General features: G+C 41.6%; 1 protein-coding gene across 9 annotated transcripts in view; it reads left to right on the top strand.

Annotated features, from left to right (window-relative positions):
* daam2 (dishevelled associated activator of morphogenesis 2) overlaps nucleotides 1-24,925 on the top strand; it is a 114,869-nt gene that overhangs the window by 17,504 nt on the left and 72,440 nt on the right. For 7 of the 9 annotated variants that reach the window (XM_085256392.1, XM_085256388.1, XM_085256391.1 and 4 more), the window contains exon 2: nucleotides 22,465-22,751. In XM_085256392.1, the coding sequence (XP_085112518.1) occupies nucleotides 22,584-22,751 (168 nt within the window). In that variant the 5' untranslated portion in view covers nucleotides 22,465-22,583. Of the gene's footprint in view, nucleotides 1-8,258; nucleotides 8,541-21,489; nucleotides 21,541-22,464; nucleotides 22,752-24,925 lie in introns of those variants that run through there. The other 2 variants (XM_085256384.1, XM_085256385.1) reach the window with 2 other exon arrangements.

Below are 24,925 nucleotides of genomic sequence, written 5' to 3'. Positions count from 1 at the left end.
ATTCACTCAATCCAAACACCTACACGGCTTGTAGACTATACTCAGCTTCAGGGATAATCAGAGGTTATTATAACTTTAAGAAATCACTTATAATTTCTGCATGTTATAACCATTTAGGAAAAAATGCTGAATTATTATGAAGTTAGAGTAAAAGTGAGTGCATCCTGTAAGACAAGTAAAGCCATAATATTATTGCTATTATACTCCTAAAGCTTGCACACATACCACATTATGTGACCGCACACTATTAAGATGTGTCCATAATTTAGTTATTATGCTGCTACGCCTTATTAACTCCTGACCATAAGTTATTGATCCTGTAATTTTTTCCACCCACCAGATGATAGTCGTGATGCACCAAGATCAAATGTCGGTGTCTCAGGATAACTAATAATAATTAATATTGATGTGTAATAAACAATTTTGGATTGCTGTTTCCTATTTAATGGGCTATTTGGGATTTTTGTGGTTGAACACTGATTTGGATGTTGAATACTGGCTGGAGTTTTGAAGCTTCAGTATGTTGCTCAATCAGGCTTAATAGTAGACTCAGTGATTCATTACTACAGAAACAAATGACTAATTCAACTGTTTATAGGTTTCAGCTTGTACCAGATTGAATTTGAATGTTTTAGGCTGTAGTGAGAGGGTATGTAGGGTGAGAAGTTTATTCTGCAGCCACAATATGTCTTTGTCCGCTGTGACATAGATGGGAAATAGAATGGATTTTTAAATTAAGATTGGGTTCCTATCATTTTAGCCTGGGTGTAATCTCCTCTCACTTGTTTGTATATGTCTCATAGCTTCCTGCGGACAGGGCTGAGTGTTGCTTATCAGCCGAAGCACCAGGACAGTCCCGACCCAGCCCTGAATGTATGCATCTTAAGGATGCTTTGCCTCGGTATCTAAACCGCTAAAGGATGTAACCCACTGGACAACAGTGTAATCCATGTGACCGTACGCTGCAGGATAACTTTTACGGCGCCCCCTCTCAGCTGGGGGACAGGATGTTGCAAAGGAAGAGCTGCTTGATTTAGCGGGGGAAGTAAATCAGTGTTACAACATGTTCGACCCTTCCCACCATATAAGAGGCAGCTGGACAAGGAGAGTCACTGTGTGGTTGGATGGAGCACGAGGCACGTGTGGTTCACTGACGCTATATAGTTCTCCACATAGACCTGTTGGATGCTTGTGGAGAAAAATCCTTAAAATCTGGTCCGTGCTTGCTAACTTTTATCCTCATCTGCCCATGAATGTGTTGACAGGTGTTCTGCTGCCTCTTAAATTTGCTGTTGCTTCTTGTTTTCTGAAACATTAAGACGTGATAACCACTGTTATTTGTGTTGGAATGAACAGTGGCTCAGAACAGACTGTTCTAACTTACTGTAGTGATAAACAGGAAGTGTTTGTTATTACTCTCTTATCCCGGGAGAGCTCGGAAGATGGTTTCACTGTGGTATAGTGCAACACCCAGCTGGGGCGTCATTCCAAGCATTACATTAAGCAAGACTGAGAGAAAAAGTTTTAAAAATGTCATTTATTCTCAGCTGCGGATCTCGCCGTAAACTGTAGCTTTGTTGGAGCCGTCGTGGCGAGCCCAGACCAAAGGCTTTGAGAGTAAAATTGGTGGGCTATTTTTAGGCAACCCACTTCCTCTGGTTTGTGATTAAAATCTTTAGAGAGAGGATGCTTGCTTGGTCACTTTGGCTTCAAAGTTTTGGTCAGTTGTTGCTTTTGCTGTCACAGCATGATGCAAGTACATAATTACAGCGGTATTTGATTTATGTGTGCACCAATCATTGCATCTCCTTGGGCACAACCTATCATTAGCTAATTAAAACATGGGAGCATGCTTTCTGTTTGTTTGAAGCGCTAACGTGATCACTGCACTGTCCAATGCAACGTGACCTTGGCTGATCAGACAGCACTGTCTGTGACCAGTGCTGCCAGTGGGTTCAAAGAGTTTCCCAGCCTTAACTAGAGGTGAAGGGTCAAGGAAAAAGGGTATGAGGCCTTGGATGCAGACGCGCACCTGTTCACATGGGGCCTCTGTTAGCGGAACAGATGACTCCCAGATGTTTTTATCTAGACACTATGACAGTCGTGACCATGTATGTCTGTGGGGTCAACCCCTTAAACTGCACTGTTTAGAATTGGACTTATGGTTACATTCACATAACTCTGACATTCACCGCCGTACATGGGCCTGTGTTTGAAGGGTGTAAAAGCCTTGATTTATGTTGCTTTGAATGGATACTAAGAAGTGACATTAAGGCACCTGGAACAGCTCAGGTGAAGGTGAAGTTTTGGGTTCAGTGAGTGGTCAGATTTGTGCTTTTTTTATTTTTATTTTTTATGAATGGCAGGATAAGGAATTTTGATAAATTGTAATGTCATACAGCCACAGGAGGAGAGCCCCATGTTGCCAATATAACAGCAAGAGGAATATATCAAATTTGATTTTAAATGGAAGCATCTGGAAAAAGAGCAAAGGCCTTTCTTGTCTTCTTTTGTCATTATTTTTTACTGACAGCCTCTATTCTCACTTTTACAGTTTACACACCTGGACTCATTTTGGCAAAAAAGAGCTGTGAGAAGTGAAGCCGCCTTAAAAGCATGACCTTTTATACATCTTTGTATTTTCCATCTCATATTTCTAAAATTGAAGAGATTTGCTTGTACTGCTATAGACTCGTATAAGCTGATGTTTGGCACCAAATACTTTAAAAAGATTTTAAAAGAAGCAGAAGAAGATGGCAAAAAACCCCAAAAAATAATACTATAAGCAAGTTGCTTAGATGGACTGTACATCTTTCCAGGTAAGAGAGGGGGTAGAAGTTTTTTCTGATTTCTGCTAACATATACTTGAAATATAGTCACATAAAAGCACATTGGGGTTAGCAGATGTGTTTTTTAAACTAAATCTTTCCGTAGTGAACTGTATTTCACTCATACAGTGTGTGTTACTCAGAGACTTCCAATGTTAACTTGGAAACTTTGCAAGCTTGTTATATAAAGATGTCATAAGATGTGCGACTTATTGCAATATCTGATAAATGCCTTCAGCAGTCTTCAGGCTATTGATTGTAGCGTGAAACCAATCATTTGCTTTTGGGGGGGACAAAGTGTTGCTTGCACACTGACGTCAGTGTGAGAGTGGCTATTGCCAGAAATTCACAAATGGTTTGCAAATAGATGTCTCCCATGTTGTTTACCCAAACTTCAATATCTAAAGTCTTGGTCACACCTAGAAACGAGTTTTCAACACCAGATGGTAAGGGGGGGAAAGTGCATTTGCAGAGAGGTTGGTAAGTGGTTGCTGGAAGTTGCAAAAATTATAGACTGCCAGGGGGTAACTGGCTGGTCTCAATCTGTGAGACTGGGGCTTAACATCCTGCCCATCTTAGGAATTGGATAAAGTAGAAATAGCAAGGCTAATGATCTCCCTACTCAAAAAGTGCATCCATCTGGTAATCAGCATGTCCATGGCTCCAAGAATTCTACTTCTCCTCTGGTCCAGTTAGCAGTGTCCTTTCTATCCTTGGTTAGTTTGAGTTAAATTTGAGACAGCGCAAATAGAATTATACAAACAAAATAATAATTAAAAATGAAAAAAGGAAAAAAACATTAAATGCAAAAAGTGAATTAACCTACCAGCTTAAATTCTCATATTTCCAGAGTAAACAGCTGAAATTGTTAACCAGTCAAGAAGAAGAAACGCGCCATTGGCGCATTTCATTATGGTTACACTATGACATAATTTAGAAGTTATTCAAAGTCCAATAGCGATGGCCTTCATGCCCAGAGATCAAGGTATTACATCACTGGTTAACATGATGAAGCTGTCATGAGTCAGTCAGTGGAAAGCTAGACCATTGTCTAAACATGACAGCACGTAGCTGGCACATATCCAAGCAGACACTAGAGCCACTGTGGAAGCAGGCAGTTGGTTGACCTTTGACCCTGCCCAGTCTGCCTTTTAAACAAAAGAGCCATTCAGATACAGACTGCTTTTGCAGAACACAAAGGGGGGGGAAAAGCACTTGGTACAAATGAGAGGTAATTGTGTTGAAAAGCGTGTTTACTCTCATTTGAAGTTGGTAAAAGCAGGTGGATTGTCAAACATTTGTGATGGAAAGCCACAAAGAGTCGAGCTAGAAGAAGAAAGCATGAATTCATGCAACAGGGATATAAATAATAAGAGCAGGAAGAAATGTCACCATAAAAACAAAGTGACTTAAGTTAGATTTATGGTTGACTGCTTTGCTGTGATTAGGTTGCTTTTGTGCAGAGGCTTTTGAAAGATGGATAGTATACCGTTCCCCTGCATCATGATTTATAGCTAACATACAATTACACCATGTATAAAAATGTGCACTCATATTTATGCTGTCAAGAGTTCAGGGTTTTGAACAGCAGAAGTATTTTCTCAGGGGCAATTTATTTCTGCGTGGGTGTGAAAGAAAGTGCAAAGTGCTGTCACAAGGAATTCCTCGCCTAAACAAAATACAGTTAAATGAGAGCTGCCTGGTCTAAAGAAGCCCTAAATAATACATTAAGGAACAACACATCGTAAAGCATGACCGTTTGCCATGTTAGCTCTGGCAGCTGCTGGCTTGGAGCGCTGCACCAGCCACTTCTCTTCAGTGACAACCCTGGAAAGAGTCCTCCTGATGCCAATATCTGTAATTTCAAATGCCTCTTTACAGGCTTTTCTCTGGCTGTTATCAGGTTTGACTGCTGCTGCACGTTAGAGGGGTCTGCAGGAGAAAGTGTGGTTTATGAGCCTGGAGGAGACCACCTTGGGTGACCCACTTCTTCTCATCCAATATTCCATTCACCTTTCGTCCAGCGTAACACCAAGTGCCAAGTTCCCTTTTTTTCTTTCTGACTAAATTTAGCACTTGTTGGCCAGGCTGTGACTGTTTCTGTAATATGATGGTGAATTCTTTCTTAAAATATTACTTCATGAATGCTCCATATAGCGGGCACAGAAGGGTTTAGACCAATGATTTTAATTGTTAGACAGACTTTTGACAAATGATTTGAACTAATCTGTTCCTTTTTTGAATCAACCTTCACTCATTTCAATCTCTATAAATTCCTCAGTATGCAAATTTCTTCATTTCCTTTAGTTATAATTATCTTGAATGAGCTAAAATCTCATTTTTAATTCAGTTGATTTCCTTCAATACTTGAGATAATTTGTCCATTAGCTCCTGGTCATGCATTACCACTCCCTGGGGTACTCCTAATCGGGAATCACTGATTTGGAAAGCAGCTCAGGAAGTTTCGCCCAACTGACTGACAAGTGACAGGCAGATTTTAGGGGTAGCTGTGTGTCTTTTGGCAGCACACAGCTCAGCGGAGGAGAAAGCTCCCCGCCTCTCTCTTTGCAGCTGGTTTATCAGTCATGACATTTGCCATTCACTGTGGGTAAAGCCTAACCCTGCTTGAGTTGATATGAATATCCCAGGGTGAGGTTTACTGAAGCCAAGTTAGTAGAAGCTATGATCTGGAGTCATTTGTAAATGTGGAGGTACACATGAGTGTCTAAGCTCCTCTTTTCTTTCTTCCTGTAACATGTGTGCTATTCAGGGGTAATGAAAATCAGCAAACCCTCAAAGAAAAGGAGAACAGATGGAATAGAGAGCTTGTTGGATCTTTCACCCTCTCTCTTTTTTAGAGACCATGATTTTTATCACATGCATGCCAGGCCCATTCCATTTGCGTCAATTATCAGGCTGTGATGGATGATACAAGGGTTACTGGTACACTCAGCAATACTGGAGCCTGTGCTTACCCCAAATAACCCCGGAGGAATAGGCTATCTTCCCTCATTTTGGTGATGGAGAAGTTACCCTCTAGAGAGAGAGAGAGCGAAAGAGAGAGACGGAATGGAGAAGTGATGCAAACTAATGTCACTTTGACACTAGTGAACATCATGGAAACAAGCTGGTTCTGGCGCTCAGCTGGGTTAATGGATGTGTCCCCAGGGCTTCTTCAGGAATGCACCCAAGCATTACCGCCAGCAATTTGGTGTCATCTGTCTTCTGTCCCTAGAGAAAGATGATAAATGTTATTGTGACTGCCCCTTTCTCCACTCTTTAGCATATCAGTGGCTCCAGTTTGAGTGTGTGAATGTCTAAACAATAGTTTCAGTGGGTGGTGGTTCTGTCACAGAGAGTATAATAAACATAATAAATGAATCTAAATAAATATAAAAGTATAATACCAAAAGTATAAAAAGAAAATGTGCTGGATTTTAAATGTGCTGATTGCCAAAAATGTATCTAAGGGTTCAGTCCTGTAGGCCTAGAGACAGGATGGCGAACCCTTTGCAACCACAGGTCGCAAGGGAATAGACAAATGGTTGCTGACTATACAAAAGAACTCCTTTTGATTGCTTTGGTCTCTAGATACAACCGACATATTTCAAACTATGTTTGACTACAGCAATCTGCTAGTGACCAAAGCAATGACAAGGAGGTTTTAGTGCAGCACCATATACCTCTTTTCAACCATTTTCACATAGTAATTGCCAGCAACCACTAGGCAACTGGTTGGAGGTGTAATGGATACATTACACCTCTCCCGATTGACCTGTGGTTGCCGGGGGTTGCTGACTGGTCTCTAGGCCAGCCCTTTATCACTAAATCTAAATATGTGATTTTTTTTTTTTTTTCTAAATCAAACAATGAAAAAATAGATTGGGGGGAAAAGTATTTGGTATACTCTAATGGCCCCCAAGTAACAGTCCTTGTTTAGAATGTGGTCACTTGCTCTCATTTACAGTATATGCATACATTTATACTGAAGTCAATATTAGAGACAAGCCAATACTTTTTCCAACTTGGTCAGCAGACAGGCAGTCCCATGAAAGATAAGACGACGGCATATGACCTCAGTATACCTCAATAGTATTGATGAGTCAGTTGTGGTCAGGAAGCTGTCGATGTCTAAAGATCACGATTGACATGTCAATGTTTTTTCAGACATATTGATCACTTTAGAATGCTCATACTCAGACTTGTCAGTGATGATGAAGCATACCATACTTTATCATATAATTATCTCTACAAGCGATGATAGTTTACTAAATGGATATTATGCTGCATACAATACAGATGTTTTGTTGAGGTAAATTTTCCAGTTAGCTGTAGTGCTTCTAAATGTAATGTTAGATGTAATATTATTTTATTTATTTATTTTTTTTGCAATTAGAAGAGTGGCCCCCTGCTGATAAATTAATGAAACTTGGATTTTTGTGGTCTTTGACTTTATTTTCTGGTGTTAATCTGGTGCTAGAAGCATTGGAAGCACAGTTGGTGATGGGAAAGGGCGGGGCGGGGGGGCCATAAACTCTGATAAACTGCTGCATAGGTGTTTTATTTTGTCTGGCTGAAGGTTTGGGTGTAAGGAGGGGTGGAGATGAAGAGATGATGGTTTCTGTCTTTCACAGGAAGTCTCCGGTGTCTTGAAGTTTTTGTTCGCACTCTCTTGCCACTCATGTTATCACAAGTAACATACTTGAACTCCAATTCTCTGAACCCTCTGTGGTGTGGCCCTCCAGCTGATTTCCTCCCCACCCTTCAGCTCCTTTCCACCCTTCCACACATTACATTTGGCTGAGCTTATACTGCGAACTTGACCAAGCCAAGAGATCTTTGTGTATCAAGGTTTCTGACTCACCTTTTTCTCAATGAACACTGATGACTAAATCACAGGGAAATCCTTTTCCTGTCTGTGTCAAAGGGGTAATTCCTAATGGACAACGCCATATTTGGCACATCAGTTTATGGGCGTGTGTGCTTTTATGCATGTGTTAAAGATGAGAGGACGGGGCAGGAAAGAGGTTTCCTTTGGGTACTGTGTGTGATATCCCTACATCGACTGCTCATTTAGACCTAAATGTGTTGGGTGGAGTTGGAATTGTGGGCAGGCATAGGAAGCACAGGCCGTTGAGGGTCATTTCCTTTTAGCTTGCCCTCTCCCATGGCCTCTCATAACAGACACGCACAGATACTATAGTATAAGGTAAATGCATGTATGGTATATTCACTGAAAATCCATAACATTTTAGCTGACATCCACATGGATGCTGTCATATGCTGGAGCTGGAATCCAGAAGGGGAGGGGAAGGTAGATTAGTAATCCAAAGACAGAGAGACTGTGAGAGAGCGAGAGAGACAGAGCAGGAGAGGGAGGGGAGAGAGAGAGAGAGAGAGAGAGAGAGCGGGGACAATGTCAACAGCTCAGCTCCCAGCACAGTCAGCTGAAATCTAGAGCTCAGCTCAGAAGCTCAGAGAGGTGAAGCAGACGAAACTAAACGGCGTCTGTCAAACTCTGCAAACCCATGGAATTTGGTCATGAAGCTCCAAAAAGCAAAAACGGTTGCGTAGAAGCAGAAGATGCGGGATTGCTTTAAATTTTTCTTCTAACTTTTTTTTTTCTTTTGTGGAGTGCTTTTTTTTTTTTTTCATTTGCTAGTGAGGCAACACAGAGACGGTTCATCTCTTAGTGCAACCGGTCTGAAGTGGGTAAGTAGGCGATACTTGATCTGGATACTGATACTCTTAACCCTTCCCGGTCATTGTGAGTATTAGCTATTCGGTAGTCTTGTTCACCCATGACAGGCTACAGATGCTCATGCTGCTTAGTCCAGGCAGGAAAATTTGAAGATTTCTGCAGGCAATAAAATAAACATCAGGTAGGAGTGCTCATAGAGAGGAAGGGGGAAAAAAGACCTGGTGGGCAACAAGGGCTGCTGTTCCCCTGTGATAAAGTTTCCACATTTTGTGCTGTTGTGATTGGAGGGAAGGGCAGTATTTTACAATCGTTTTTCACTACAGTGGCTTTATAGCTCATAAACAGGAGCAAAAGTTGGGTTGTGAAATGAATGTGGTCTTGATGTTTGGGCTCGTTCTCCAACGGTGCTGACAGGACATCTTGCTGTGTACCCACATGTGTGCTGTTGCACTGTGTAAGAAACAGTTTTGGCTTAATAGTGATGCTTTTGGGTTCAGTTTGACATGAGATTCTAGAAGTTTTGGGAGTTTCATGATTTCATGGATGATCGGAGGCTCAGTGTTATTGCTGCTGCTGCAGATGTGAGTTGGAAGACATCAACATTTAGTTTCAACCAAATCACATTACAAGATGTCTAATGCACATTTCAGGGGAATTGTTCACATTTAAAAGACTGAAGGGTGATGGGATAGTATCATATGTAAAATGGATGCTATTTTGGGACCTAGATGATGAGTGATCACACATCTTCATCAATCACACAGTCATCTTCCATTCCATATTCCTCCCATGCAACCCATTATAGACACTGGGGGCTGAGTATGTATGGAAGACAGTTCTTTTTAACTGACAGTCCTTTCAAAGCTTCCTTAAGGGATGCCAGTACATGGCTACATGGCCCCTCAGAGCGGTGAAAATACCCAGCTTTACTCTTTTGGCTCGTCTGTCAGCTGTAAATCCTTTGCATGCTTTGAAAGCATGGTCATGTGAGTTCATTCACCAGCCGTCCAAATTTCCAACTAAGAAATTGATTAGGGATCCTTTCTTAGTCTCTTAACATCCCTCAAGGTTAAGGTTAGGACTAGGCATAGGCGTGGGATTTGGTGAAGGTTTACCCCTTTTTAAAAAAAAAAAAAGAATTTTCATAGAAAACTCAAAATGAAAACCTTGCAAGAAACAACTTGTCCCAGAACATGTAAGATGTCATTTGAAACTGGCTGTTTGGCATGTGGCTAAAACAAACTTGACCCTAACCTTAGATGGATTGTTGGTGACATGATGGACGTAAAGGGGGTTAGGGTTTACTGAGGCATAAGTTTTATTTATGGAAAATCTTCCAACTAGATAATATAGCATTTTAGAGTGATGTTTTCTTTTCTGGAGACTTTTATACAGCTAATGCAGCAGTAAAAGCAATATGAAAAAACACGAGACACATGTTATTTCGGTAACACTCATGTAATTCATCCCTTTTGGTGTTTTGCATTTTAAGGTCACTGAACCAGAGGCAAAACTCATTTATATAGTCAAAGGGCCGTGTGTGTTTTTCTTTGATGTCTTTTTGCAGTGTGAACAAGATAGTATTTATTTCCACCACATTAAAAGCTTACTCTGCAGTCTGCTGGAAGACCTCCTACATCCATGTGCGCTGGGGGGCAAACAGAGCGACAGTACTAAAAGATTCAGCGTGCCGGGAGAGCATTAACGAAAGTGTACATATACACCCTCTGCTGCCGTCAGCGCTCTCGGGGCTTTTCATATTTTATCGACCATTACGGATGCATGAACTGCTCTCTCAGGCTTAGAGGGAGTGTGAGGGGGAGTTATTAAGCAAGGGTTGGCCTTTTATCGCTTCAGCCCTGCTGCTGACTGGCAGCTCAATGGCCTGCTCATTAGGATAGGGACAGAGAGAAAAAAGAGATGAGCTCTGTAAAGTTGCTTGGACGTCAACTATCTGATCTTTTGGCCAGGATCATCTTCATGTTGCGTTCACATTAGAGTAGTTACAGTGTCTGGGGGGCAGAACCCTGGAAGATTTTTAGGAAAAATGCTGCTGGTCCTCTCTCCCCTTCACTGGAAGTCCCCACACAGTGTGTGTCAAATGCTGCTATTGTATTTGTGCCAGTGACACACTTTCTGGGGCTTATGATGTGTAAGCATATCTCCTCTTTACAGTGCTTCAGTTCAGTACAGTATTACCGCAGGCTATTTTAAAAAGTGCTCGTCACTTTGGAGAGCTGTTCCTGTCTTCTTTGCTATAACTGTCTCGGCGGAGCATTCCAGACATTACCCAGAAGCCCTATGTCCTCTATGCTGCAGCTGTTGACCTCTCACCCAGGCAAGATTAGTAGCCATTCACATTGTAGTGCAAAGCATGAGAAGTCAGATCATTGCAAGGTGACAAAGGCACATCTACTTAATCGGAGAGCGCAGTTGTGAGCTGTAACATGTGTGAAAACAAACTGGTTCAAGAGAACAATCTCTCTCAGTTTTACTGATGGAAATCGCTCATCCTCTCAAGAAGACAAGACTGCAGGGTGTTTGAGGAGCACAGTCTCTGAGAATTTCTGCATCTTTTCCCTCTTGAGAGTCATGGTAACTAGCTCTAAGATTTTACTAGTGCCAACTTTGTTCCCACTTATAATAACACGTCTTTAGCTAGACTGGGAGCTCGTGACTCTGGAACGTTCCTCCCAGATGAAATCAGAAAGCGATTTGACACGGCAGGATGGCGTTTTGGAGTTTGAAGGGAAGGGATGCCAAGTATTGGATTTCATTCTGAGCCCTGTTAATATGTGGGAATGTCAAGGACTTTGGAATGTGGCGTGGCTGACTTTCTTCTCATTCCCAGTATTAATAGCATAGATATCCCAGTGATCCGGTCTATTTGACGAGCAGAGATGTGCCCATTGGCTTTTTGTAGAAATGGGTCAACAGCATGGCTGTATTTTCTATTGCTGGCCTCTGTGCTTGATAGAACCTTCACCCGGAGCCAACATTAACATCTGCATTGTTTGAGTCTCACAAAACAACTGGCAGACTGATTTTTCCTTGTGCAACGTGGATGTCTTGCAGAATACAGTTACTAATCAGGGTTGAGCGACTGGATAAATGTATCTATGAATGTGTCAGTGCATTGCTGTTTTTATTTTTTTCCTTGATATTTTTCCATTAATTTTTATCATTTTTTGGTTTTGTCTTCCTGAGGGTGGGAAAAAGCAAACTGTAAAAATGTCTTTGAAAAGGATGCACTCTTCCAGTATATACGTTTGTGGTGCTAAACTAAAGTGTTGCAATTCTAGTACAGAACACCCAACAGTAAAAAAAAGACAGGACTTTTGGGTTACCTGATGTACCTGATGTAGTTTTGCATCTTTGTTGACACGGTTGATCATTTTGTAAGTGCTGTCCTTTTGGTATTAAACACTGAGCGGAAAAAGTCTTTTACTCTACCAAATCTCCAAAATGTGCAGACAGGCTTTCAAAGTCATGTTAATCCCTTGTTAACGTGGCCCAAGATGTCTGTTGCTGGATGGCTTCTTATTTCAGCTTTTTTTTTTCTTTTTTCTTTTTCATGTAACCCGTGTCTGTGGTTCGTGGCTTCTGTGAAGGGGTTTACCATGTTTCTAATAATTTGCTTCAAACTGGAACTGTACATGGTTGGGTACTTAAAGGGTGCCCTGCACTGCTCTATGGAGCTGCTAGATTTGTTTTGGTTAAAGCAACAATTTAAAAGCACACTTGTAACAACCCCCTGGCAATTTATGTGGCCTGCACTGTTATAAATGTTCCTTGCATCAGGAAATTGCATTTTTTTTAATGAATCAGACTAAATGAAATGGCTATTAATGACATCCCTGGAGGATTGGAAAAATCTCCTACCCCCTCCCCTTTTTCCAGTGGTTGAGTTGAGGCATTTCCGCTTAATGGGTGAGATGGGTTACTGTGCCTCATGGCCTTGTTAAAACCAACTATGCTTATATGTTTGTTTTCAATGAGGCTAGAAGCTAATAGGATCTCTGAGAGAAAGAGATTAAAATTTACAATGTGATGGACTGATTGATCGGTAAAATGGCACAATGAGGACACCATGGGAAAGTCTGACGATTCTATTGTCTAGAATAACCAATTAACAGCATCTGAGTCCTCAGTTGACATATAGATGTAAAACGTAGGCTGCTCTAAGATGGTCTGTCAAGTTCATACACATAACCAGTAAAGACTCTATAACCATGGGCCAAATCCATATAATTACCCCATCCTTGCATTGGCTGTCTGACAGAGCTGTTTGTAAACAAAATAAAATGAAAAATGCCTCTGTCTAAATTTGATTGCTTTTGCCTTGGAGACAGTCTGGAAATATTTAAGCAACACTATTAACCACAAACCATTAAAGTAATTAATAATAATTGTGGTTGTGGGCAGTTTAAGTGGAGGTACTTTATTTTCTTGGGGGGGGGGGGTTACTGTATGGAAGCTACTTAAAAATGCCTGCTTTGTGTTATTCTGTGTTGTTCCATCTTTGTTAGTTTGTTGCGTCCATTGTGAGAAATGTGAGGGCGGCCATGAAATTCTTTGTACTTGTGGGTCATGTGTTTCAGAAGTGTTAATTCGCTACGAATTTTCCCAGTGAGTCAGTCTTGAGCCACACTACAGTCATGTGAGAAACGAAGTCTTTTGAGGCAGTGGGCCAAAAATGACCAAAGTGGAGATGTTTGGTCATAATGCAAACATCACAACACAGCACATCATACTAGCTGTCAAGCACAGTGGTGGAAGGTTGACAGTTTGGGCTTGTTGTGCAGACACAGGAAATGTTCATCTTGCATTCATTGACTTGATCATGCATTCTACTGAATACCAAAGTATTCTAGAGTCAAATTTGAGGCAATCTGTTTGACAGCTAAAGCTTTGTTGAAATTGGGTCATGCAAAAAGACAATGATCCCAAACACAAATACAGCAGAAAAGAAATAATAAAGCAGAGTAATTGATAAATAAATGAATCAAGGTCTTGCAGTAGATTCCAGAAATTCCAGATCTGTCCAGTTCAAATGCTGTGGCAGGACCTTAAGAGAGCTATGCATAAACAAATGTGTGCAAACCTCAGTGATTGCTGCTTAAGGTGGGTCTACATGCCACTGAATCATGGGGTTGTAGTTCACTTTTTATATAACTGCATAGAATCCTTTCTTTTTCACACGACTGTATGTCCTGGCTGAAGACACAACATCTTTGAATCAGTCATCAGCTGTCTTGCAGCTTCCCTTATCTGATCGCAGGACAGAAAGGAAGTGACTAAAGGGAGGACTTAGCAAAGAAATCAAGAAGGTTGTGAAGGAATTAGTTAAATTAGTAGGGGGTGAAGGGAAGGGTGGGTTTCCTATCTTCCGATTCTGAAGTCCTTTCCTGAAAGATGCACGTAGGCATACCAGCACAGACAACCCTAATCTGTAATGACCTTAAACTCTTGATGGCCATGTGTAGATCAAGGCTTGACTGTAACATTGTAGAGTCCATGAATCTGGCTTCAGTATTGTGTGAGTGAAAATATAGGAAGACTGTGTTGTCATCAAAAGTCACTCTTTATTTCCCTGTGCTCTCTGATAGTCAGATTGGACTTCACTTTATACAAAGCCAGAATTTATTTTATGTTTTTTTTTTAAAAAGGAAAAAGGTGGTCAAAAGGTGACCAAAATCATGGACTTCCTGCTAAGTTCTGAAAATATCCAACTGTGAATTAAATCAGCTGGTGGGTGTACTCTGTTGTTGGTTTCAGAATAAACTAGTCATTCTGTTGCTTCTAGCTTTCTCTCTGAGTGAATCTTTTCTGTAGCCAAAAATACAGCACAATCTCCATCTTTAAATTCCATGGTGGTATGTCTTTGGTTATCTCTGTCAGGTGACTTCTTCAGAGCCCAAAACATGCTAATTAAGGACAACCGTCCTAATAGAAAAGGCCATTAATACTGGACAGGGAGAGCATGGTGTCATAGCTAAAAATAACTGTCCCCTTGAAGATCAGATGCACATTCACTTGCAGTGTTCTGACGGAGACTGCGCTAACCTACCCCATTGGGCCCCAGCAGAATTGTTCCAACCAAATCTGACCCATTGTCCAGGTCCACATGAGAAAGCCACTCGGTGTACAGACTCTCATGAAAGCGCTGTTGGCCTTCCAACATGAAATCCCTCGCAGAATGTGTGCTTTCAGAACAAGCACAGGAATGCAGCGCATGCAAATGTGCCGTGAAATAATGGCAGCTCCTCCGCTGTCAGCTCTGGTCATTTGTCAACTGAGGCTCTGCTAACCATGGAGCTCTAAACTGGATTTAGATGGGTGATGTCATGCTTCGGGAATGCATGTCACAATGTGTGTGGTGTACTGTGTATTTCTAATTTACAGTTTACGTTATTTAGATCACCAGTGGATCCTGTCTGTTATTCAAGCCAGTTGTTTCAGATTAATCATTATTTATTTCTATAATCTGACCACCCATGGTGCTAAACTGCCTGTAATTGAGGAAGTGATGCATTAATAAGATGACTTTAATCTCTGTTGGCAGAAAGAACAAACTTACATTTACATGTTTGCATGTATGTCTCTTGTAATGGGGGCGGGGGGGGGGGGGGGGGGGGGTTCTTGCTTATATGTCACTGTTAAGTAAATGATTACAGCATAACCCCTCACTCTAACAGAATAAGATGTATGTGGTGTACATGCCCTCCCCGGGGCAGGAGCATGGGCCGTGGGTGGGCCACATCCTTGAGAAAGTGAATTTTCAGTGTCCCAGGTGATTTGGTTTGCAGCCAGTGGTTTTAGTGTGGGGAGAAAGGAATCAAAGGACAAACAGGCAGACGGTAAAAGGGGTTAGCAGGGCATGCTGCACAGGGCATGTCTGGGGCAACAACAGCCAAGGCTTAATTGTCTTCAGCGGCTGGGGTGAATCGCTACTTCCTGTTAAATTAATCAACACGAATAGTTCACATCCATATACAAGGACAGATGCAAGTTTTATGTATGAAAATATGACTACCAACAAATATGGAGACATGCAGCCAGGACAAGATTTCTGTTGCATTATCACACTTTGTGCTTGCACGTTCAGTTAACTTTTGTCAAACATTTGCTCTTCATTGTCATGAAATCCAGTGTAAGCATTTCTTAATTTCTGTTTATCTAGCCAAGTCTTTTCTTTTTTTAGAAAGATGGAATTTTTGGATTTTCTATGTTCAGCCGTCCCATTTGGTGATTGTTCTTGGAGCTAACCTCAAGTGGTTTCTTTCTTTACTATGATAAGTAATCAAGATGAGGTTGATTGAGCCATGTTTACTACCTCCCAGTAGATGATGCATGTCATTTCCAACACCAATTGGGAAACTCTATAATTAAAATTGTAATTAGAGTGCCACTGGAATTGAATTGAATCATGGCTGTTCCTCAGCATTTATTGGTGTCACTACATCAAGTAGGACATAAAGTGAAAAAAACCCCAACCTAATCCCACCTTTGCCATCTCTGTCCCTGCAGCTTGCTTCAACAATGCCACTTTTTCAGTCAATGGTTCATCTTGTTCCTGTCTGTGCCAGCGTGGCACTGCTCTCCCATCCCTGGTACTGGCTTACATAAGCCCGCCTCCTGCATGGCCCAGCACCCCAAAGGAATGGTCCTCATTTGTGGGACCCAGAAACAATATGTGTGCAGCATAAATGTGCACCACACTCTTCCCTCTGATCTTTTATTCATTGCCTCTGTAAAACATAGTCAATGGCCTATCCTGCTTGTTATTTGTCTCGACTAGTTTTATTGTCGCTTTTTTCTCCTCCACCAAAACGCATTTGACTTCCATTCTTTCTCTCTAAGTATCTCAACTAGAATTCATGCATCCAATGCATCCATCAATGTGTTCACAAGCAAATGACAAAGATACTTGCAGATGTAAAGGTGGATAGAGGGGAAAAAAAAGAATGACAGGGGAATAAAAGAGTTGCAGGAACTCACTGTAGCATCTTTAAGGAGCGTGTATTGTGCAGAGTAAAAATGACCTCTCGGAGTAAGTGGACAATTCAGCTTGGAAGAGGAATGGGTGAAAAACAGATCTTGATTTTGATCTCATTTTGCATTTGGTTCGAACAGCTTTGTGTTAAAGTATTCTGATTCTGATTCTGATTCTGTTGTTTGGCAGATGTTGTGGAGAGGGTTGAAATTATGCAGGCACAGATGTTTGATCTCTGCACAGATAGCCAGTGCTTCTCTTCTTCGGTCTTCTGCACACACACAAAATCCTGCAGCAGCAGCAGCAGCATGTCTCTCCTCACTGCGTTCCCCTCCTCCTCGTCCTCCTCGTCCTCCTCTTCCACTGACCTACTTCCTAACACTGTGGATGAAGGATGAGGTAGCAGGCTCAATGAGAAGTGGCAGCAATAGTATCTCCATTCTTCCTCCCTTCTTCCTGTCTTTCCTTCCCTTGTCTCCTTCCCAGCTCTCTCTTTCTGCTCAGACCCTTCAGAGATACGGGAGCAGGTTTCTCACTCTCCTTGACATCTCTTGGTTTAAAGTGTCTGCTTACATTTGAATCTTATATTTGATTTTATTGCATGAGTGTCTGGCTATATAAATGGCATACAGCAGAATATGTCTGTTTTCATGACTTTTACAGACATGGCTGTGTGCGTACAGAAATTCTCTATCTTGACAAGCAGTGACAAATCTCTGCGCAACTATTCCCATTTCGACACAGATGTTTTGAGTCTGTAGAGGTCCACAAACCATTTGCTCTTCAGTGAAAGCTTCCTTTTCCATACATGCATCTGTTTCCCAGAGATGAGCAAAGGCGTGTTAGGAAGTCTCCGTGTGATTTAGGGTCGGCATTTTGGGTACAGCTTCATCTGTTTCCAAGAGAAGAATATGGACTCTCATAATCTTCTTAATAGTAAAAGTTTATCATTATAGTATTTCAAGTTTTTGGTTATTCTAAGTTTATTTTTATCCATGCTTTCCGCTCAGGTTTCAATTGTTCAGTTGTAATTGCAGGGACAGCGATGTGGCTTTAAGCGACATGCCCATAAGTCCAGGGCATCCATGTTGGTACTTCATTAGTAGGTGTTTATGTGGATGTATAGGAGCTGGTATAAAAATAGGGAGCACAGCAAAAGAAAATAAATGTTAGATGATAATGTTTCTTTTTAGCCAACCATGCATTTAAATAGATAAATCACTCCAAAAAGTTCATATTTTTCTGTTTCACACATTCCTTTCTTCCCAGTTGTGCTACATATTGGCTGCCTTCTCCTACCAAGCTACTCAAACCAAAACCAACAAACAGACTGAAAGCAAGAGAGAAGCAGCCTCATTCTTACCAGCTCCTCTAAAACTGTGTTTGCGTTTCCTTTCAGCTATACATTAATAAGCTAAGCAATAAGCTAAACATTTCCCGACTGTTGCCCAGAAAGAAAGCAAAGTGTACATATTGAGATATGCTCCCAGGCAGAAGTAACAGCTTGTCAAGGATGGAAAGCATTTAAATGGAAGGAACAGAACAGCAGAAAATGGGGATTAAAGATGGATGGAGTAGATGGTGAGCAGTGGCAAGGACAAATGACAGATGTTACTGTCAGAGGGGGGTTGATGAAAGGACTCCGTTCACCCTGAAAGAGAGGAATAATGGGAGATGACAGGGAGTGAAGAAATGAAAAGCTGGGGGATGAAGTAGGGCTCTCAGGTCACATATGGCAGTGGACACGGTCAATTTGGATTGTTTGTGTGGTGACTCCTTCATACAAAGCATAGTAAAGGTTACACAAATAGTCACGGGTATAGTCTTGGTTCTTTGTATTTGCCATACAGTATATACAGTATTTTTTCTGTGTATATAATGTTTGGATTCCTTGGCCCACTTTCCCAGGGCACAGGCTGGAAGCAGGCCAGCAGACCTGGTGCTGAGTGAAGACTGGCTGCACGTGGGGCTCAGTGGGAGAGTGAAGATAGAAATGCACACAGAGACACTGGACAGTGCATTTTGCTGAATGGCTTTAAAACCCCTGTAGAGCGGCCTCTTTTCCATTAGGCTCGGCCAGCTGTCGGCAGCAGCTATAACTAACTCCATACAATAAAGCTTTGGCACTGTGCTTATATCTTATACTAATAAAATGATAACAAGCTGTCACTGTTACAGTCTGAGGTAAACCAATCTCCTTGATTTATCTCCCTGATGGGGCCTTTATTCAAATTTTGCCACCTTGCCTTTTTAAAGTGCTGTTCTCTCTCATTTTTCCTCCTAACTCGCCACTATGAATTCTCATCTAAGTCCATATAAGGCGTGATCAAAAAGTGCTTGTAAAGATCATCATCTTGTGCAGCTCTGGACCATTTTCTGTACAGCTACTATTCTTCTAGCCTTTACATGTCCAGTTGTGTTTGGGCTTCTCCGATATGTCAAAACGTGATCATTCAATTTTATTTTCATTTTCAGGAAGTTGCGGGGAGGAAAATATGGCTAATAGGGCAGGTGGTGAACAAAGATTGTGTTGATGTGGGTAGAAAATAGGTTTCAGTGCACTCACAGCTGGCACCACCACATTTCAGGACATTTTCTGTGAGTGCTCCCCCTCAGACGTTGCAGTAGAACTCCACATTGACAGTTTCCCCCTTTACAGTACACAATGCTGTGATGAGCATGCTCCTGGCTCACATCATGTGTTGCCTTCAGGCTTAAAAAAACTCTGGACTCTTCAGGTTGAAACAGAAGTTGCTTTTTCCTCTCAGTGAACTTGCAGAGTGCTCAGTGTAAGTGGTTTGAACAGGGCTTCCAAGGAGCAATCTAAAAAAATGGCAGTGGAGCTGAAAGCTGTACAGACATGACACAAATTGCACAACAAATGGAAATATTTTGAGGATATTCCTGTTCCAGTGTGTGGTGACTAAAACATCTCTTCTGTTTTGTACACTTTACTGGCAGAGTATTACAGGTATTGTTTGTATGTTTAGAACTGTGGCTTTCTTTGTAGTTATACATATCATTCCATGATGTCCTTCAAAGTAGGTTGTTTATCCTTGAATTATGTGTTGTGTAGCGTGTTGAAGTATCCCTCGTATATAAAATATATGGACTCGGCTATTTTAAATATTTTTCCTATTGTGCATCTTAGTTATGTTCACATGGTGTGTGTGTAAGTGCAAGTGGAATGTCATGCATAATAACTGGAGAAAGCTTGAAAAAGTGCATTTTGGGTAAACCTTAAATTTGAAACATGGTAATTGGACTGGTTCTTATATAAGGCTTTCCTACTCTACTGGAGCATGCAAAGCATTTTATACAACGCGCCTCATTCACCCATTCTCGCCCATTTATACGAGCACTTTTTTCTCTGTTTTTTTGTCCAACATTCATTCTCTGATAAGCATAAAGCAACTTGGGGTTCAGGATCTTGCCCAAGAATACTTTGACATGCAGACTGGAGCAGCCAGGGACTGAACCAGCAACCTTTCAAATGAATGGATGGACTTTTTTTTTTAATGTAGTCATATTTTACCATTCTTGAATTTGGTATACAATGTACATAATATGTATAGATTGGATATATCACATCACTAAGGGGATTTTGGCTTGGATTGTGACTCTTAGAGTGGGTGTAAAAAGGATTTGGTTGTTATATAGGATGATCCAAACTGATCTAGAATAATGAATGGGAGATATCAGAGGTGAATAGGTGCACATGGCTCATTTTTAACCTTGAGCCAAGTTCAGTCCCCGCCTGATTTGAGCGGCGGCGGACTCTGGGATTGTCACCTCGGCTATCATAACACACATGCCGCTGTAGAGTTAAATATACTGCACACACAGGCATAAGATGCCACACATGCTGGAATTCACATTTGAAGCGCTGATGCAATGACTACCAAACAGTCCAAGTACTGGAAGGTGAATTACATGGAATAATTCCGAAAATAAGCCCACTGTTGGACACACAAGCATTTCCATGTTCAACAAACCAAAGAAAACTTTAAGTTGCTTTTTATTTAAAATAGCCTCCGGCTCATTCGTAGGTCTGCTCCTTCTGCCCTGAGAAGGATGACAGGTTCAAGGAGGCGGAAAAAACAAATGAGCAAAAAAGATGAAAAGGGCAAAATGGAAATGTAGTGTTTTCTCTGTTCATTTTTCCCCCTTTAAGCGCTTGTCATGGGTCCAGGGCATTCATAAAGAATTTACCATGTGGCTAATTTTAGACCGTGCGGTGAGAACTCCTTCACTGAGCAAATCTGCATGTGAGAGAGTCATGATGTAGTAGATTGTGGCTTCTTCTGGAAACTGAGGTCATAAAGTTTCACTGCCATCTTGAACAGATGTGTGCAAAGCTCCAGATATTATTTAATGCTTGTCAGGATATGTGAGAATATCAATAGAAGCATAACACATGGGAGTAGTTGCTTAAAAAAATCTGGTCCTGCTTCTGCTTTCCAAACATCTTGGACACTTTTTGTAGTTCCCATAAATGGCTCCCAAATTGATTTCTTGGTCAAATGTTTCTGCTAGATTTGCATGCCTAAGGGTTTTGCACAACAGGCCCGAGGTCCTTTCATTCACAAATGCAGTTAACTGTTACATAAAGAAGCGCTCTGCCAACTGTGTGTGCATCTGATAGGACATAATACAGTGTAACGAGTGTGTTATTCACGCAGTGAAGACCACCCGGATTCTTTTCGTAGCATCAAGGAAATCCTCCAGGATGTTTTACACCATTCGATCCTCGCTCATGTTGGTAGAGGGTGTCACTCACTGTTGTCTAAGGGGGGGAGGCACTGCCAGGGCACAAAGACACACATGCACACAGGCAACAAATGCTGCACAGTCGCTATTGTACTCATGGACAAGAGCTTTCTTTGTTGTGGCATAAGAGCAACTAATGTCAAGACTCCTGTTGCCACACAGCGAGAATATCTCTACAATCCTTGGGACATGTTTTTAAGGACACAGTAAAGGCAATCTGGATAAAGAATAGGCTTGGATAAACTGTAAGTTAATGTGCATTTCCAGTCATTCTAGCAGTTTCTGTACATGGAACTGTATTGTTTATTTATGTGGTGGCTGTTGCTGCTCATATCTTCCTGTATTTATGCCAAACAAACAGGGCTCCGGGAAACATAAATGGCTTAACTTCCTGTGCACTACAAATAATTTCTTTGCAAGGAAACATCGACAGGAGACACAGGGCGTGTAGACCATCATAAGGCCTTAAAGATCTGGGAACATTATGAATCCTGTGCTGTATTTGACTGAGAATCAAATCAATAATTTATTGTGCGGGGAAAAATGTCATGCTCACTTGTCTTAGCGTGTTATAAATCTTGGACTGTAGGAGAGCAGCTTCACATGATTCACAGCACAGAATAACGTTTTTTTTTTGTTTTGTTTTTTTGTCTTATAAGATTTAGCATCTTGGTTCCTTCTTTGACTTAGACAAGCTGCTTTAGCTCCCTCAGCCCTCACCTGTAGTTTGAGCCAACTCTATTCTGATTGGCTGCATCTTTAAAACAGAAGGTTTGAACAACTGGTTGGTGGGGTTGTTGTGGTCACATTTGAGGACTGAGATGGAAGAAAGTGCAATCACTGTGTTGCAGATGTTGTAGGGGTACCAGAGAGTTAGGAGATTTTTGGGGTTAGGGATTAGGATTAGGGATTGATTTAAAAAATGTTTCCATTTTTCCCTGTTTCAATCCAAAAGTCGAATAGTTTGGAATAAATTATTATAGATTAAAGGCACTGCACGGGCCAGTGCACATCACTTATAACTTCCCAGATGCTGTGTTGCTCACCAGAGGTCACATGCTGTCCATCATTAAACTATTGAAATGTGTTGGTTAAAGATCCAGGAAACTTTAAATCCACTTTAAAGTAACTGAGAGCCATTTGCTTGGTCTTCTCTCTCTCTTTTCCAGATGATGCAACCTAGATAGCAGCCTCGTCCTCCGCTCCACTCCCCCTCCCTGCCCCTTGGCCCCTTCCTCTATCTTCCTGGACCTGCACCGCCACTGCCACCTGTGTTACCACAGCCATCATGCCCCCCAGGAAGAGGACACGACAGGGCCTGGGCTTCCTGTGCTGCTTCGGCAGCAGCGAGCCCCCGGAGATCAACCTGAAGGACACCGTGCCACTGCAGCTGCTGGAGTTCAGTGCGCCCATGCCGCCTGCTGAGGAGCTGCATGCGCGTTTCTCCGAACTGGTGGTGAGTAAAGATAGATTCAACTTGATGAATGATTAAGTAAGCTGTTTTCACACTCACACAGGGCTGCCCTGAACTTTTCTAGGACTTCGTTTTGGATGTTAGTTTTTGTGATGCTGAATTGCGTTGATTTGTGAAGCAAGTAGGCATCACGTGCAGTGCCCCCTGTAGGCTCTATCAAGCCAGCATCCTTATCTAAACCAATATATAGAGTTGCAGGAGTACATCCTGATGATCAAGTGCAATCAAGGAGGGTGTTTCCTCTGGATGCTGCAATGCATTAGTCTTGCAAGCATTAAACGTCCAGGGGCTTCAGCAGGGGAGGAAAATTTATGAAAGTTTTTCACCTCTAAGCAGTTTGGAACTGAAGAAGCTTTTTGGATCGGAAATGAAACATCTTTAGAAAACTTAACAAAGTCTATTGTCCTTCTTATCAAGCTCTTAAGACTACCATAACCTGGATGACTGAGAACCTACACAGAAAACATTTATCCTGCTTTCAGACTGCTGTGCTTCCCATGTTTGTTTTTTGGTGGAGTTGAATTGGCTTTTAAAATCCCATGTAAAAACTGGAAAAACAGAGTGAAACACTGCTGCAGACAGTTCATGCACCAAATAGTAACATAAACTTATATATTAGTCTCCATGAAAGAGATTTGTGTGCTATTTAGTGGTTTCTCAGTCTCATGGCTGTTGAACAGAAGCCTTGCCCTTCTCCAAACATTTTACAAACTGGATAGTTTAAAGTGAAATCACATCTGTCATAAGAATTAATCCAGGATTTGTCCAGCCCAGTTCTTTTTCTTTTCCTGCTGCTCATTATACCAAACAATACGAGATCAGTGTCTCGAATTAGAAGGGGATTTCTTACAGAGGATGCCTTGATGGTTGGGTGAGGCCATGTCTCAATCGCCACTACAAATTCAGAAGCTCATCCTCTCCAGTATGCAGCCCACTCTTGCACTACAGTCCCTATCGTTGTTGGCAGAGGTTGATGTCTGGTCTCTGTGCCAGACTAGGATAACTGTACTTGCATGTGCCCATGGTGTGGACATGGATCAGGTCACAACTGCGTCAATGGAGAAGGCTGCTGTTCGTTTCAGCTGCCCTGCAAACAGGTCATGGCTTTACAGCTTTGCTGTTTCTGTCTCTCCATTTGCTCACTTCCAGTCTCTTGGTTGGTTTTGTTCCTGTCTGCCTCCATCACTCTCCTCAGATTTCCTGCTTCTCTCTGTCTCCCAACAATGTGTTGACTGGTGTGGCCACAGGACTGCTTCTGGCACTGCTGAGTGTTTGGGAATGCTAAACTTTACTGCCTGCAGGATATATCACTCCACTGTTAAATTCAATTCAGGGGATCAATGGAACTTCCGTTTATGATAAGAAAATTATTCAAGCTTATCAAAGCAGATGTTTCCCCCAGTAGTGATTTTTTTTTCAAGCTAACTCACAGCATTATGCCCTGAATTTGTTCTTTAATAATGCATGAGCCATTAAAGCTTAGCTGCCTGTAGCTGCAGCATATTTATTGGCTTGATTGATGAAAATTCAAGCTTAAAAGCAATCAAGACACTGATTATCTCAATCAGGAGAGAGAAAAGCCTTTGTCAGTGCGCCCCAGGGTGGCTGTGGCTACATTGTAGCTTGCCATCACCAGTGTGTGAATGTGTGTGTGAATGGGTGGATGACAGGTTGTGTAAAGCGCTTTGGGGTCCTTAGGGACTAGAAAAGCGCTATACAAATACAGGCCATTTACCATTTACCATTTCATATTATACAGCTGTGAGGTCAACACAGTAATTTCTGAGGGATTAACAGGTTGCCCTTTGATATGCTGTACATGGCCGTACAAAAAAGTACTTAAACAAATTAGGCTTTGACATTAACGAAACCGCTTTAATGCCAGCAGAGACCAGTATTTCTGGGGTAAATTAAAAACATGCCGTCATATGGGAGCACTTAGCCAAATCATGGCAGTTTTTATGGTTGATAGGACTAAGTGACCCACAGCTTATTGTGCGGTAAATATTTCAGCTAAAAATGAAACTTACAGATTGATGTGCTGAATGAGAAGTAGGGAGGAAAGATTCGTCCCTGAGTTTAAAACCACTTGACTAGTTCAGAAAGATGATTCAGGGTTTTCTCATCGGACCAGGGCTCGTCCACTTTTGAAAAAA

This window comes from Mchenga conophoros, linkage group LG19 (assembly GCF_057382185.1).
Source record: "Mchenga conophoros isolate Kocher_MC1m ecotype Shallow Benthic linkage group LG19, M_conophoros_male_GT1.1, whole genome shotgun sequence".
Lineage (NCBI taxonomy): Eukaryota > Metazoa > Chordata > Actinopteri > Cichliformes > Cichlidae > Mchenga > Mchenga conophoros.
The sequence above is the reverse complement of the archived record's forward strand: the minus strand, read 5'-3'. Positions and strand labels throughout refer to the sequence as shown.